Source organism: Girardinichthys multiradiatus, chromosome 14 (assembly GCF_021462225.1).
Source record: "Girardinichthys multiradiatus isolate DD_20200921_A chromosome 14, DD_fGirMul_XY1, whole genome shotgun sequence".
Lineage (NCBI taxonomy): Eukaryota > Metazoa > Chordata > Actinopteri > Cyprinodontiformes > Goodeidae > Girardinichthys > Girardinichthys multiradiatus.
In genome coordinates this window covers 12928392-12945653 of record NC_061807.1, presented here as the reverse complement: position 1 = coordinate 12945653, position 17262 = coordinate 12928392, and the positions used below count along the sequence as shown (strand labels likewise).

At 38.4% G+C, this 17262-nt stretch overlaps 1 protein-coding gene across 2 annotated transcripts; it reads right to left on the bottom strand.

Moving 5' to 3' along the window:
* Positions 1–699: 699 nt before the first annotated feature.
* On the bottom strand, positions 700–16919 carry LOC124880858. 2 transcript variants are annotated; one of them, XM_047386242.1, is made up of 10 exons: positions 16310–16919; positions 14275–14355; positions 12292–12437; positions 10657–10732; positions 9444–9473; positions 6904–6983; positions 6711–6801; positions 6506–6607; positions 6004–6183; positions 700–1600 (listed from the first exon to the last, which is right to left on the bottom strand). In XM_047386242.1, exons 1-10 carry the CDS (start codon positions 16338–16340, stop codon positions 1461–1463), a joined length of 957 nt encoding a protein of 318 aa, XP_047242198.1. In that variant the 5' UTR covers positions 16341–16919; the 3' UTR covers positions 700–1460. The 2 variants fall into 2 exon arrangements, with proteins under 2 accessions (XP_047242198.1, XP_047242197.1); XM_047386241.1 differs by having other exon boundaries at positions 6506–6610; positions 16310–16915.
* Positions 16920–17262: the final 343 nt, after the last annotated feature.

Below are 17262 nucleotides of genomic sequence, written 5' to 3'. Positions count from 1 at the left end.
GTTGAAAATGTTTACCAAATAGTTAAAGTTGTTGTTGCTGGCAATGGTGGGTCCATCAACAAATTGGACCTTTATAGATTAAGAAAACATTATGATTTGGGGTTGTTGGGTTTTTGATTGCTGGTTTTTCTTCTTATGTTTCTCACGTTTGAGGTTTTGAATCATGCTTCTGTTTATTATTTTCCTGGTCATGCTTTAGTTTTTGTCTTCTAGTTCATGTTTTGTCAAGTTAGGTTTTTGGATCATTCATCTCTATTCGTGTCATGGCCTTTACTCATGCCAAGCCTGTCTTGCCAGCCTGCCCATGTCTGTTTCGCCACTGAAATAAGTTTTGTTTATTAGATGTTGGTGGGTATTTCCTGCTGTCATCATGTAATAGACACAACCGACTGAAAACATTTTGTTGAATAGACAAACGACATCTAAACAGCATAAATAGACAGACAAGACATATAGAAAGTCAGATTTCAACATTTTATTCTAGGCTAACTAAAGAAAATAGATGGCTTACATAAAATAGCCTTGAAAATTTCCCATGAATTTCCAGTGTTTGTACAGAATAATTTGTAGTATATCGTCAATCTTTGATTCTAACCTCTACTAGAATTTGTCATATTGGACCAGAACTTTTCCATTTTATCACACCGTTCATAACGTGATTTAATGGACGTCCTGAATGAAGGTAACAAACACAGAAAATCAAGAAACTATTTTATTTTAAACAAACAAAAAATGTGCTGCAACTACAGGAAGTTTGATTCATATACATTACAATTTGAGTAACAATAAAACGGTATTTATTAGGAACAATATCAATCAATCAATATCAACAATACCATCTGGATGTGTAACATAAAATAAAGCTTGTAAATACAAATGCTTTCCACAGCTGTTTATTAGTTTGGGCCAAAGACTTAATTAAAGCAGAGGCTGTTCAATTTGTTCTATAAAGAAATAATTCATAAAATGTAAGTTCAACCAAGAACAATTCTTTAGAAGTAGATGAAAGCCTTTGGGTTTCTGGTATTATGTGAAGAAGTATTCAGAGGTGCAAAATATAGATTTTAAATGTATGTTTTTACAAAACTTTACATGTTGAGGGTAATTAGGAGACAATATCCTCCAAGCAATTTTTATAGTTTGAGAAACAATGAAGTGCAAACAGAAAGCCAATGATGGAGCCAATGATTTTTACAAAAGCTGAACCAAAACAGTCTGAGTAGTTTGTATTGACTGACACAAATGTTGGGTTGCAATAATTTTCAGGATTTTTTTCCAGCTTTCTTTGTAAAAAATGAATAGAAAAAACGGATTAAAAACCTCAAAACAGTTCAAGCTAACCTTGAGCTTGTTGACATTTCAAGTTAGCAGGGAAGCATTTCGAAGAACAAAAGAAATCCTCACAGATCTTCTGTTCCTTCGGGTGTTCAGTCTCTGCTCCCAGGTTGATGTTCTGGGGGCTACGAAGATGTTGAAGAGGGGGAGAAGGAGAAAGGAGAGAAGGGGAGGACCGAGGAGGTCGGCTGAGGAGAAGTTAGGAGCTGATCGGACCATGGCGGCTCATCCAGGTTTATTTCAACAAATGGGTTGCTGGAGCCACCTGTTCAATAAAGGAGAAAAGAAGAGGTAAGAAATTAGTTTGCATTATTTAAACCACTCTAAAAACAATTGTGTTTATATTTGTTGTTTTTCTAACAGTAGAAATCTTTATAAAATTTTAACCATGGTTAACTTTTTTACATTTTCATTTGCTACAACCTTCCATTCATTTAACCTTTGCCAAATCTCAACACTTAATTGTTGCTAAATGTTGATTGACGCTGTGTGCTAACTGCCATACGATTCATTCTAATAACACATTGTGCCGCAAACATCTAGTCTTGCACCTCCCAGTCACACTGAAGATGAAGATATAACAACCAGCCTTTAACAGGGAATTCAAGAAGAAAGTCTGTTTATCTTTAAACTGTGATATGTTGGTGAACACTTGATATGGAACCATCCATATAGAAAAAATATCTGTAACCAGACAAATAAAAACCGTTCCAAAAATGCTTTAATACATAAACTATACCAACAGATGGCACCAACATCCATATCTTATGGTCCATCAAAGTTCAAAGGAAAAACTTTCTGAGCATGCCCAGAAGAGCGCTATTGATAGAGCTTTGAGGTATAGAAACCACAACTTATCAGATTTTGCAAGACCTTAGATAAAGTAGAAGAGTTAAAAGGATCCTTGCAGCCTCTGTTTGGGCCACCATATACATTGCCGGACAAAAAAAGTTGCTACAAAAAAAGTCACATGCTCTAATATTTTGTTGGACCACCTTTAGCTTTGATTACGGCACACATTCGCCGTGGCATTGTTTCGACAATCTTCTGCAATTTATTTCCACCCAGTGTTGCATTAATGTTTCACCAAGATCTTGCATTGATGATGGTAGAATCTGACCGCTGGACAAAGCCTTCTCCAGCACATCCCAAAGATTCTCAATGGGTTTAAAGTCTGGACTTTGTGGTGGTCCAATCCATGTGTGAGAATGATGTCTCATGCTCCCTGAACCATTCTGATGAATCCTGGCATTGTCATCTTGGAATATGCCCGCACCATCAGGGAAGAAAAACTCCATTGATGGAATAACCTGGTCATTCAGTATATTCAGGTAGTCAGCTGACCTCATTCTTTGAACTCATACTGTTGCTGAACCCAGACCTGACCACCTGCAGCAACCCCAGATCATAGCACTGCCCCCACAGGCTGGTACAGTAGGCACTAGGCATGATGGGTGCATCACTTGACCTGCCTCTCTTCTTTCCCTGATGTGCCCATCACTCTGGAACCGGATAAATCTGGACTCATCAGACTATATGATGTTCTTCCATTGCTCCAGAGTCCAATCTTCATGCTCCCTAGCAAATTGAGGCCTTTTATTCCAGTTAGCCTCACTGATTAGTGGTTTTCTTAAGGCTACACAGCTGTTCAGTCCCAATCCCTTAAGTTCCCTTTGCATTGTGCGTGTGGAAATGCTCTTACTTTCACTATTAAACATTGACTGGAGTTCTACTGTTGTTTTTCTTTGATTTGATTTCACCAAACGTTTAAGTGATCGCCGATCACGATCATTCAGGATTTTTTTCTGGACACATTTCTTCCTTGAAGACGATGGATCCCCACTATCCTTCCAGGTTTTAAAAAAGCGTTGGTCAGTTCTTACCCCAATGTTGGTAGTTTCTGCAACCTCCTTATATGTTTTCTCTGCTTGAAGCATGCCAACGATTTGACCCTTCTGAAACAGACTGACATCTTTTCCACGACCACAGCATGTGTCTTTCGACATGGTTGTTTAAGGAATGAGAAGCAACTCATTGAACCAGTTGGGGTTAAATAACTTGTTGCCAGCTGAAACATAATCGCCCATGCAGCGATTATCCAATGGGATTCTCGTACCTATTTGCTTAGTTAAATCCAGGTGGCGACTTCTCTTTTGGCCAGGCAGTGTATTAATTTCATTTATAAAACAAACATAAAGCCTCCTGCAGTGGGGAGAACCCCACTGAGACTTTACTCACACTTTTTAGCCTCCTTCAATCCAGAAAGAGATACCAAAGAATCCAGGCAGGAATTTTTGCACAATGTTTGTGTGTTTGCAGTATTACTACTTTTGGTTAATTTATTAAAAATGGGCACATCAATTAACATGGGTACACACACATTAAGACGCATTAATTTACACCTGTCTACTCTAGCTAGGTGTCATTTATGTAACATATTTTAAATAGGACAAAAGTTTTTCTAAAAAATCTGTGAAAACAACTGGATTTTTAATTTAAAACCTTTAGTGATGGGGAAGAGTGCTGGGGAAAGGGAGCTTCTTCCATACACTGGGCCTTGTCTGAAGAAGGTTGGAACAAAAAGAAGCTGCTGGCCAGCTAACCTCAATTTTCCATCCAGCAGATGTCAGGATACATTATTTTTGATACATTTCTCTTTTTAAAATATATTGTTACAGGAACAAAGTGACTGAAGCCCGATTTGTGTAGTTTATTTTCTTTTTATGCTGGTATGCTGATAATTGGTATCATATGTTTATTTCTTTTTACATTACATCATACTTTTGTTCTTGCTTTACAAGCACATATAACATAATTTATGGTTGAGAGGAATAGAAAGTGGAATACAAATAGATGATCGTTATTCCTGACGTTATTTTTTTTATCATAGATCAAACTAAATAGGAGCAAATTGTGTCTTTATGAGAGGATGCATGTAACAAAGAGCCTAAAGATCCATCTTAAAATGGGTTTGCTCGGTTTTCTGTTGTGCGTTGTTAAAACGGGTTTATGCCTGAGTGATTCATAAGTCAGATATAAAAAGACGTTTTCCTCTGGAAAAGGTCAGATAAAGGACTGAAAAGCAAGACAAATAGCAGTCTAAGTCCAAATAAAGAGTTCTAGAAAGCCTGGAGAAATATTCAGTGAGACCACTTTAAGGGTTCTCTAATAGCTTTCACGGGTGGCAGATCAGTATAAAGAAATGGCAGGTGGATTGGGACTTTTGCACATTACTGGGTGGTGGGTGTGTGCCACCTACTGGTCGATGTTTCATCAAGTAATATTCCCATTCAGCAGTGTAAAATGTTACTTTCTCAATACAAAATACACTCTTTAATTTCTCTATGGGGCTATTGGTGTGTTTATTTTAGTTTAGACTAAGGCTCGGGGTCACTCCTAACCCCAGCCTGCACCTATGGCTCTAACATAGGTGCAAATTCAGGAAGTAGTTCAAATGTTTCACTGAGAAATGGGACCCTGGATGCTTCTAAACATATTCAACCTATTATTTATTATCCTTGTCAAAAAAGAACAGAAACATACTGCCAAATCGGTCCTGGTGAAATATAAATCTACTTTACTGTATTTATAATGTATTTGGGTTTGTTATTAATGTTCTACCAGAATACTAACTGAATCTTCTTATCTGGTATATGGATCCAAACGCAAGTAAAGTGATAATAATCTGACTTCAATTATACTTTTAAACAAGTTAACACTCAGTAAAAATGTAAGCCCAAAATTATTCATACCGCTGACAGATTAAGATTTTAGATTATTTTCATTCAATTAAAAATGTTGATATGAGACAGGCCTCTTTTAGAAGATAACAAAACATTAACAATGTGCCTGTTTTATTTACATTCAATTAAAAAGCAGCACGATAAAGGTTATTTACACCCTTCTCAATATTCAGTGAAATGACAGCAATCCCTTGTCATAACTGCTGAGCAGCTTTTTGCATGTTTCCACCGGTATTTTGACAACTTATCCTTGGTGATGAGCTCCAGGTCTTTGAGGTTAGAAGGCCTCCTTGCCATCACCCTAATTTTGTGGCTCATTCTGCAGATTCTCTATTAGATTCAAGTCAGAACTCTGGCTTCACCGCTCCAAAATGTTAATATTACTTTCAGTCAGGAGAAGCATGTGGAAAATGAAAATATTACTATAAACATAAATCTGCCATAGGGTATGAATAATTGTGGAGTTTGGTGTACTTTTTTCCCTAATTTCATACATCAGAACAGATACCACAGTGGTTTTTGTTCTTGAAACAAAACAACTCAAACAAAGAAAAAGATTGTGAAATCTGTCCCAGTCTTACTTTTGTTTCCATAGTTACGGCTAATTTATAAATGTATAAATTAAGTTGGAATACTCCAAAATAGACTTTAAACTTATTATTGAGCCACTTTTGTGGGCTTTTTTGCAAACGGAGCTCCAAGCCCTTTATATCCAGATGTGCCTCAGAAACATCAGTTTTAAAGGACTTTAAAGCTGCTCTACCTCCCACACCGCTGAAGCTACTGGGATGCTCTGCTCCTTAGTAATGAGAGGCAACAGGTGGGCTGGGAGTTCAGTTATCAGAAAAAGACAAAATCGTTTTTTTTTCCACCAAAATGCACCTTTCATAGCACCCGTTGATCTGTACTTTTTAAATGAGCTTACATGGATTGTTGTTGTTTTCATTCAGCTGCTGCTGCGGCAGCTCCTCGGCTACATCAAAGAACAAGTTGTTGCTGCTCATCTGGTTGGATTTCTTCTCGGTTTGGTCGTCTCCTGATAATGAACTGGAGCTGCTGGAGGAAGAGTTCGGCGGGTCGCTTGCTCCAGGCTGTTCCTGAGGAGCTGCAGGAAGGGAAGAGCTTTTAAAAGAAGGAGGAACTATCTGAATTCTCCAAAGCTGGGTGAGGTTTTTTGACGTAGTCATCAAATGTTGGCTTTAGGATGCAAGCTATTGTTATTGCTAAAAACTCCAATTTCTTACAGCTAAACAGCAACTAACCTGGCTCACCTGTGGACGTTGGGCCACATATTCAACATGTTTTGGTGCAGTTTCAAACCAACCTTTGAGAAAACCTTAACGTTTTCCTAATATTTAGCTGTTTGTCAAGATTTCTGCAGTTTAAATCGTTTAAATTGCTCAACAACAAAAAGGAAATATTGGTACCATTCTCTTCATCGGCTGCCTTTTCCTCCAGTGGTGGACTGGTGCCGTTCGGTACCGGTGGGGTGGAGAGATCCTCAGAGATCACATCTTTGTGAGTAGATCCTTCTGAGAAATCAGCACACATAGAATAAAGCATTCTTCCTTTGGTCGTTGTGTATTTAGACATTTTTAGACATTTAGAAGGAGTTAGTTAAGCAGGTTTTACCAAGGTCATCCAGGTAGACCTGTCCAAAGGTGCCAGTGGGCTCATACAAATTGCGGCAGGGTGCAGGGCGCTGGAGATCAAATGAGTATGTCTGAAAAACAAATGAAGAAAAAGAAAAACAAGTTTTAGCCGGTAGATCTTGGTGGTGTTATAGTGTGAGGCTGAAACAAAAATGTATTTGTTGGTTTCTCACCCTGGATGCCCTCCTGAGCATGAAAAGGATAATACACAGCACAATAATCAGAATGATTATCAACACCAGGATCACATAACCTGTAGAGAAAAAAACATTAGTGAGGTTTTGAAATCTGTAGCATTGAGGTATCATTTCTTCCCTCAACCAAATGATCTTTAAAACATCTGCCGGTTATTCTGATTTTAAATTTGAGCAGAAATGAAAAAGATCCTGTATTTGTTGGAAATATTTGAAAGTTGGAAATATTTATATTGTTCTGAATTAATTTGGCTTGTTTTATGTTTATCACTACAACCACTAGGGGTCAGTAGAAACTTATGAATACATCCATTCTAGTCTGTCCTCTTGTCCTTGCAGGGTCGCTGGAGGCTGCTGGTGCCTATCTCCAGTAGTCATTTGGCAAGAAGTGGGGGAAACCCTGAACAGGTCGCCAGTCCCTCACATTCATAACTACAGACAATTTAGAGTCATCGATTGTCATGTTTTTGTACTGTGGAAAAAAGCAAAATATCCAGAAAGAACCATCGCACGCACAGGAAGAACATGCAAACTCCATGCAGAAAGATCCCAGACTGGGATTCAAACTGAGAACCTTCTTGCTGCAATGCTACCAGCTTCGGCAAATAAGCAATATGTGATCTTAATTTCTGTAATTTCAAGCCAAAGATTCAAGCCAAAACCCACAAAAACTACAGTGCCTTGCGAAAGTACTCGGCCCCCTTGAACTTTTCAACCTCTTGCCACATTTCAGGCTTCAAACATAAAGATATAAAATTCAAATTTTTTGTGAAGAATCAACAACAAGTGGGACACAACCGTGAAGTGGAATGAAATTTATTGGATGTGTCAAACTTTTTTAACAAATAAAAAACTGAAAAGTGGGGCGTCCAATATTATTCGGCCCCCTTGCGTTAATACTTTGTAGCGCCACCCTTTGCTGCAATTACAGCTGCAAGTCTCTTGGGGTTTGTCTCTATCAGTTTTGCACCAAGAGACTGAAATTCTTGCCCATTCTTCCTTGAAAAACAGCTGGAGCTCAGTGAGGTTGGATGGAGAGCGTTCGTGAACAGCAGTCTTCAGCTCTTTCCACAGATTCTTGATTGGATTCAGGTCTGGACTTTGACTTGGCCATTTCAACACCTGGATACGTTTATTTGTGAACCATTCCATTGTAGATTTGGCTTCATGTTTTGGATCATTGTCTTGTTGGAAGATAAATCTCCGTCCCAGTCTCAGGTCTCTTGCAGACTCCAACAGGTTTTCTTCCAGAATGGTCCTGTATTTGGCCCCATCCATCTTCCCATCAATTTTGACCATCTTCCCTGTCCGTGCTGATGAAAAGCAGGCCCAAACCATGATGCTGCCACCACCATGTTTGACAGTGGGGATGGTGTGTTCAGGGTGATGAGCTGTGTTGCTTTTACGCCAAACATATCGTTTTGCATTGTGGCCAAACAGTTCGATTTTGGTTTCATCTGACCAGAGCACCTTCTTCCACATGTTTGGTGTGTCTCTCAGGTGGATTGTGGCAAACTTTAAACAAGACTTTTTATGGATATCTTTGAGAAATGGCTTTCTTCTTGCCACTCTTCCATAAAGGCCAGATTTGTGCAGTGTACGACTGATTGTTGTCCTATGGACAGACTCTCCCACCTCAGCTGTAGATCTCTGCAGTTCATCCAGAGTGATCATGGGCCTCTTGGCTGCATCTCTGATCAGTCTTCTCCTTGTTCGAGATGAGAGTTTAGAGGGACGGCCGGGTCTTGGTAGATTTGCAGTGGTCTGATACTCCTTCCATTTCAATATGATTGCTTGCACAGTGCTCCTTGGGATGTTAAAAGCTTGGGAAATCTTTTTGTATCCAAATCCGGCTTTAAACTTCTCCACAACAGTATCTCGGACCTGCCTGGTGTGTTCCTTGGTCTTCATGATGCTCTCTGCGCTTTGAACAGAACCCTGAGACTATCACAGAGCAGGTGCATTTATACGGAGACTTGATTACACACAGGTGGATTCTATTTATCATCATCAGTCATTTGGGACAACATTGGATCATTCAGAGATCCTCACTGAACTTCTGGAGTGAGTTTGCTGCACTGAAAGTAAAGGGGCTGAATAATATTGCACGCCCCACTTTTCAGTTTTTTATTTGTTAAAAAAGTTTGACACGTCCAAAAAATTTCATTCCACTTCACGATTGTGTCCCACTTGTTGTTGATTCTTCACAAACATTTTTTATTTTATATATTTATGTTTGAAGCCTGAAATGTGGCAAGAGGTTGAAAAGTTCAAGGGGGCCGAGTACTTTCACAAGGCACTGTATGTGTTTGATCAGAAAAGTATTTATTGGTCAGTTCTGATTCATCTATTTGTGTGTAATTTTATTTTGTTTCAAAAGCAGAATGATGGTGTCTGGTTATCGTCCAGCAGGTATGGTAGTGATAATGCTGCTCAGAGTGGCTCACTAGAAATGAATCTGGCTCCAATAAAAGAAGAATAAAAGAAAATGTAAACTAAAGTAACACAGTCAACCTTACCCCAGGAGGTGCCGCTTTTATCAACAGACACTGAAAGAGACACAGAAGATTTAGTTATTCCCTTACAGGAGAAATCTGATAGATGATCAGTCTCATTTTATGTGTACCCTTGGTTTGTTTTGCTGTTAACAGAGCAACGACTCTTCTACCAGACATTTACACAGCAGACATTGCATTTATTCTTTTTTAATAAAACATTTAATGGTGTTTCTGCTCCAGAATGCTTTCAAACAGAAGCGCTGCTGTTTTAACATGTTGTCCTTTTATTCTTGGTCTGTCTTTGTTTTACTTTTTTATGGAGCATATTAAGATTTGTTTTAAATGTAAAATGCTTTATAAATTGCAGTAATAGTAGTGGTAGTAGTAGTATTAAAACACAGAAATCAGTAAAAAGAAGGAAAGTGCTCCAGGCTCTGTTTAATCTACAACGCCTAAAACCCCTAAAACTGACAGATTAGGAAGGCCAGCCAATGAGAAGAAGAAGCTAAATAGCCTTTGTTTTTTTTTATTATGCTGAAGCAGGTCACAGATTCATTAGAAGCAAAGCATCCAACGATAAAAAAACAGCATCTCTCAGACATTCACAGCAACAAAGGAAGTTCTTGCTCATACTCTCACTCCTAACCAATCACAGCGCTTGCATTTTTTTGATCTGTACACAGACATTAAACATGGCTGCAATCAGTAGGTCACAGCACCAGTCTGGTTTTATACTTACGTTATGTCACAAATATCACAAAGGCTGGCTTAATGTTTATCAGAAAATGTCATTAAATAGCAGACCAACTAACTAAATGTTCCACTTTGATCTGCACCGTACCACCCTATTAAAATATGACCAAAAAGGTGGAAAGCACAACAACAAATAAATGAATAAGTGAATTTTACATTTATAAAGAATACAAAATTCTGTGGAGAATTGGCTTAGTTAGCTATCTTGAACAATGGTTTCAATATCTTTCATTTTCTGACAAATTAATGCAGGTTATCATAAATCTCTCTCCTCGGTGGAGGAAAGTCATGTCCGTGGATGTGTGTGTCCTCTGGTTTGAGGTGTTTGTGTGCTGCTTTGCTAGATTAGACATATTTGATGGTGTTTGTGTTGCGAGCAGTTAGAGAGAACAATGGCATGCGAGAGGTTGTGGTTTGACGCAGAGGAAGACAAATGGAGGGAGAGCATGAACGTTCAGCCTGCATGAAGCTGCTCAAGTACCTGGTTTGGATGAAGTAGAAGATTTTGATGTTGAAACTGAATCATCGGTGGGGCTTTCTCTCAATTCTCCCCCTAGCTGTTAAAGAGCAGACACAAACACACCCATTTGTGTTTATTACGAGTTTTACATCAAATAAATCGACAGTTCTCTGTTCTTCAGTCTTTTGCACATTTGGAAGCATCTGATGATCTGAAATCTTAGTCTCTGCTTCTGAAGTTCTGAGTACTGGCGTTGAATTTCAGAGGCTTTCCTTTTTCATGGTGGGCTTTGCACTATAACCCGGATTCTCATTTCCTGTCTGCTTGCTGCTTTTCTAGAACAGTAGCAGTGGTTTGGGTGGATTAAGCTCACACGAACAAAGCTGCTAAAAGAACGTTTTATATAACTTTACGCGTCAAGCATCTTCAAAACAGCCATAGCTGCCTTTCAGGAGCTCTGGTGTAAAGACGTGAGGTTAATAATTACATTACATACTGAATTTCTTGCAACAATGAAGCACTTTTTGTTGCATGTAATGTCCAACTCCATGCTATAACTTATTAACTGCAGGAACAATGATTCAGATTCAGCTGGGGAACAGAATTTGCTAATCTTTTCATTTGTTTTAGCTCCTGAAAATATCTTCAGGTAAGTTCCTGCACAAAATCTGTAGAAGTGTGAGAGTCAGAATGCCAGGGTCCTACATCTATAAATATTACTTCCTTCTTACAATAAAAAAGTTAATCTTACAGAATTTAAATAACTTTGATTTATTCTGGTAAATTAACCAAAATATTTGAAAAATATCCAAATAGACTCCTTCAGTGGCACTTTTAAGAACCTGAGGCTGTTTAAAGTTATTCCTCAGCCTTCCTAGAATCTACTGATCTCCATATAGTCCATATATTTACCTTCCCTGTTTGTTTAAAAACTAGAAGAAGCAACATATTATTGGGCAGATTTTAATAGATCTGATTCAATTTAAATTCAAAGGCCCAGAGGAAAACGAACTGTTGTTCTAAGTCATTCAGGTTTCTTCATAGAGCTGCTGTAGATGCTGATGGCTGCAGACAGGAAGGATCTTCTGTAGCGCGTTGTCTTAACAAGCATCTGACGGTGTAACATTGAATTAATCACTAACAGGAACACCCCCGGTCCCTCCAGTTGTTCCTCAGCACAGTACAAGCTGGTGAATTACTTACACCTTCTCACACAACAAATCTGCACCTTTAGAAACAACTATGCACCAAATACCACAATAAATCATGGAAATTCATGTCTACAGTCACTTCAGGTGGCAAATTAAACTAATTTGTTTTATATACTGTGGGAATAAGCCAGAGTACCTTTGGCTACTAAAAACACATTGAGTGTTGAGATCCAGAGGACTGAAAGTCTTAGCAACAAGCCGTATATTGGCATGCAGACGTGCATGTATGGCACTTGAGAGATAATATCGTACTAAATATTGCATCCAAGCAGGTCCTTGTGGTCGCAATATTCCAAACATTGATACTCCAGTGACACATTTCTGATTAGAAATGTTGTGAAGCTCTAATTGAACTCACACATTTTTGTTTCTGACTGGAAGGTTCTAAACATCGCAGAATGTTCTGGTTTGAGCTGCACCCACTGGATAAAATCAGGTTACTCACAAATGTCACCGTGGTTACTGATGATGGTCGCGAGGTTGGGCCCGACGGCACTGGTGTCGGTGTTGCCATTGAGGTATTGTCTGGCGCCTTTTCTAGGTTGTCATTGGTTTGGTTGAGGCTCTGCCATGTTGTGAAGTTCGCAGAATCTTGGGAAACATAAATGATACATTAATAATCCATACTTTCTGAAGAAGCATCCCACGTCAAACACCTCCAAAACAGTATGAGAGCTGTAGGTAGAACCATAGTATGAAAAGAGCAGCAGACTCTTCAAAACATCCAAGCATTGCTGGATAAGAAACAACACACTCCTGCACCTCAACAAGTGAATTCAGAGCGGTTCAGGTCTGTGGATGTACAGCCGGAGGTTCTCCAATGCTATTCTTGTGGCTTTTTCACTTTCAATAGCAGTGTCAGCAACTTGTGACCCTAAAATATTGTTTGTTGAGGTATTTAGTTTCTAATAAACCATTTAACCAATGGCAAAATAGCAACCAAAATACCAGTTTTTATGATGTTGTTTTTTTCTTTTTTTTAACAATGATGGCCTACAATTACACCAAGCAATCATTGTTATGTATTAGACCTGTGGAGGTCATCTCAACACCCCTCACTTACATCTTTAATGGTGATTGACACAGAGCAGTAGTGGAAGCCATCAAGCTGAAGAGCAAGGCCTTCAGGATTTGGTTTCAAAGAGACTCTGGAGAAGGAGTTTTGGTTGCCCTCAACAAAGTTCTGTCAAAGAGAGGGAAAGCCCGTACTGCTCCTGGATGTTTGGGGGAGAATTGCTGACCCAGACAGAAGCTATTTTCAAGCAGTGGAAAGAACACTGACTTGTATCAGATAAAGACTTCATAAGGTTTGGAGCTCATCACGAAATATAAATTACCAGCAAACAAGTGGAAACATGCAAAAAGCTAGCAGCAATTGTAGGTTTGATTGTTGTAATGACAACAAAGATGTTTCAGTAGACTATCAGGAGGATATAAATAACTTTTTGATGTGTTTATAGTTTTTATAAAGTTAAATAAGAAACATTTAAATTAGACCTTCCTTTTACATTCATTTATTATCTTTTCAGAGGTACCTGTCCCATTTCCCATCAGAAACTAACTTCTTGGTTCATTGAAAATGATTTTAACTCTAAATCTTACAGTATAAATAAGTATAAATAACTTTGGGGTTAACCATAAATTAAAGCCTTCTAGCCTGGAATCCCCAAAAATGAGCCGAAAAGTTTTTCACGGACCTTATATCTGAATAAAAGATGATCCGGACCTTTAAGCTCAGGAAAAAATATTAAACATTTTAGACTTAAAGTTCTAGGCCAGTAATAGATCAACTCAAGGAACAACTGCCTGTTGAGATGAAAACGCTGCTAGATAGACACAAAATAGGAAACCTTAGGATGGAGAGGTCTAGTAAATACCAGGAGATAAGAGTGTTGTAAGAAATACAATATACATACTTTATCTGCTAGAGCTGGTAAGTAGAGCCACCGATGACGGCACATAACCAGCTATGGCACACTCGCTGGTAGGTGTGAAACAATGTGCTTTACATTGACTACAAACTTGCTCCTTAAACCATTAGCAAGCTGCAGATCACCAGCAACGTGCAGGGGAGGGGTTTGAGCACCGCTAAGACTTTCCTCCTGGGTCTGATTGGTTGCTTTTGAGCGGGAGCGGTGTATTTCTGCAAATGTCAGTGGAACCACTGGTAGGAGCCAGAGGAGTTAGGTTTTTTTCACAGATTACCTGTCCCATTTTCTACTGTCAGGACATAGTGACAGTAAATATGTAAAAAATAAAAGTAACCTACTGCAGTGATTTTACCAAAACCACCCAGTGCTACAAATAAATACAGTTCCTTAACATCTGTAATTTCTTTACTTTGTAGAACTATGTTTTTTAGCGCTTACATGATGTAGTCCACAATATCTTTCACAGCAAATCATATATTTAGTAAGCTTGTAGTTACCTTGATCCTGCGAATCATGAGATGCAACTTGTGGTGAGCTTGTTACACTGTGTCCTCTTGAAACAGAAGAAATCGCTAAAACTGCAACAAAATAAAAGTAAATTTTATAAAATGCAATATTTACCAATGAAGTGAATTTAATTGTTAACAACACTAGCCAAGGCTCTCATAGATGCAGCTGATTTTCAGATGTGTGAAAAACTATTGGTATAAAATTAAATGTGAGCAAAGAGGTGTTAAAAGTCTGAGAAGGAAGACACACCAGTTTTCTGATCACATCAGTATACTATTTTTATCTGCTGCAAACGTCTGATGTTTAGATCATAGAAGACATCCATCTAGTGCATTGTATAGTTGCTAAAGTTTGACATATATTAGTTTTAAAGCTTAAGCTTGAAAATAGAAACAACAGCTTTATATATTCTATGCATGTAGTTTGTTCTGCAGCTTGTAAGTTTAAAAAAACAATAAAAAAAACTGTTGCTGTGATGTATTAGACTGTCTCCTCCCACAGAGATGATGCATCCTAAACAACATCATGACCAGACATGGTGCTACCACTCAGCGACTGAGGGATCTTAAGATAAAGGTAGATTCTTCAGGTAATCAGCCTTGGAGCTAAAGGTCCACCATTTTTGTAGTTTCTTACTTTGATTTTGTAGTGTTACAGACACTTGAGACATGCCTGTGTTTAGCTGTAATAAATGAATACTTTCAGAAATAGATTTAAGGGTTTTTAAAACCGTCACATAAAAGGAACAGCTTTTCAGACCTAAGAGGTCTAGGTGGTTATTTAGTGAGTTAATGAGACAAAGCTAAAGATACCTTGGAAAAAGCTAGCTAAACTCACTTATGCTGTAGTTGCTGCAGCTCCTTGATCATCATTTGACATCTTGTGGTATTCATTGTTTTTACCATAATAAACAAGCCATTACATGTATTAATTAAATGTTCCTCAAAGGCAAATATATTAACATTTCACGAATAGGAAGGGAATTTTGACCTAATGTGGCTTTATTTACATAAAGCCAAACCCTAAAGGTTGTTTAAGATCATCTTCCACTGCTCCCTTCAGGGGTCAACAAGGCAGACCCTTTATATCATCTGGTCTCTCCATGCTGCTCTGTCTCACCAATCCTTGAACCTTCTCTGTGGTCTTCCTATTTTCCTGGAATCCTCCATATTGTGAGTCCCCTGTCCAACAACTTCCGCATCCCTCCTCCTCTCATTTTTGTAGGTTTTTCAAGATGTTAAAATCTAATTACTTTTCCAAATTTATGAGTGGTTCCAGATTTTCAATAATTAAAAGCATATTTTTATGAGGATAAAGCTGACAATAACGTCTGAAGATATTCATGTAGTAGAAGATATTTATGAAGTAGTCCCATGAGAACCAAGGAGCACCTCTTCCCTTTCTTTGTCTAAACAGGGAATCAGGTTGTGGCTCTTTCATAACCGGATTCCAACGTTCGTCTTATTTGTTCAAACTTTTTATTGTTTAGTGTTTTTGCTTCTGTTTTCTGATTAAAATGAACTTTTAGGATTTTTGGACACACCCATCTTTGCTCCTTTTAACCTGCGAACTGATCTATTTAGCGCTGCCAAATAAATGTAGACATTTTATTACTTCATCCTAAACAGAATATATGCACATTTACACTTCAGCACACACATTACATGATTGCTAATTAAAAATCTAAAACTTCATTTTGACAGAAACCTAAGCTTGTGGCTTTTGCAAGACTTATATCACTTCCTGCATGAAAGGCAATTATCAAATGACTCCTAAAGTCAGTGGAAATTATGCAAATGCATATTTATGCATTCACTAAATGAAGCTGTGTTGATCACATGCTATGATAGCTAATTTATGACTGGAAAATAACCTTCCTGTAGCATCCGGGTCAACTGAATTTGAGAAGTGAAAGTTTAAAATTAGACGTTTGAGTGAGCATCTTTATATCCTTTATTAATGCTTCGAGTAAAACGGAAGAAGCCGAGAGGAAAAGTCAGTTAGAAGTTGAGGTAAACTCACCCAGGAAGCGGAGCTGAAACAACAGCTTCATCGTTATAGTTCAAACTCCTGTTGTGTCTCCCTCACTTAAATGTTTTTTCAACAATGAGCTGTGATCATCAGCAAGGCAGCAAAGTTTCCCTTTTATTTGCGTTATTTTTCCTTTTTCTTTTAAGCCTCCTTCTCTGCAGCGGTTCTCAGTCCTTGACTTTTTACATTTGAAGCTCTACCTTCCTCTTCCTCTCTCCCCCACCCTCCCCTTTCTCTCATCTCACACTTATACTCAGCACTGCTCTCTTCAGCCTCTCAGTCTTCTCTTTAATGTACGTTAAGCTTTGTGGTTTGAAGAATTCAAACCTGCCCGTTCGACTCCTGATCTCAGCAGGCTTCTTTGTTGTGAGGTGGAGCCGACGATGAGAATTGGATCTTTTTGGCCTCTCTTATTTATCTTTTGCCAGAAATTTTGCAAAAATCTACAGAATTGAGAGAAAATCAGCAAAAAAAACTCTGTTGTATGTGCATGAAATTGGTCATTTGGACTCGGTTTTCCTCATCACTCTTTCTCCCCCCTTCTATTCTGTCTCCCCACCTACGAGCAATCTTTTTCTTTCCATCTTAACCTTTTCCTTACCCCCCTCTCTTCCACTCATATTTCTTTAAAATCAATCGCTGTCAGTCTTCTTTTTCTATCTGCCACCCTTGTTGGGTGTCTTTCTGTAAATCACTCTCGTTATCACTCAGTATTCAGGAACTGAGTCATCACCCACAGAGCGAGCTTTACATCCCCACAGGATGCAACAGTAACTCTGTTTTCTCGCTGCTTCTACCTCACTAGCACAGGTATCAGTTATTTAAAACTAAACCGGGCTTTTTATGCTGTGAGGCTACAGCTTGTAGAATAAAGTTAAAAGTAAATGTTGCTTCAGATCTGATTGTGTGTTGTTTTCTGAGGGTTTTCTCCTGCCATTATACTT

Bases quoted from the DNA above. Each gene is read 5' to 3' on its own strand.
- LOC124880858 (XM_047386241.1), bottom strand. From the start codon at position 16,340: ATGAAGCTGTTGTTTCAGCTCCGCTTCCTGG. The intron at 6,802-6,903 runs GTGAGAAACCAA...TTTGTTTTTCAG, and splicing joins TGCTCAGGAGGGCATCCAGG to ACATACTCATTTGATCTCCA. The intron at 1,601-6,003 runs GTAAGCTCATTT...TTTATTGAACAG, and splicing joins TGAAAACAACAACAATCCAT to GTGGCTCCAGCAACCCATTT.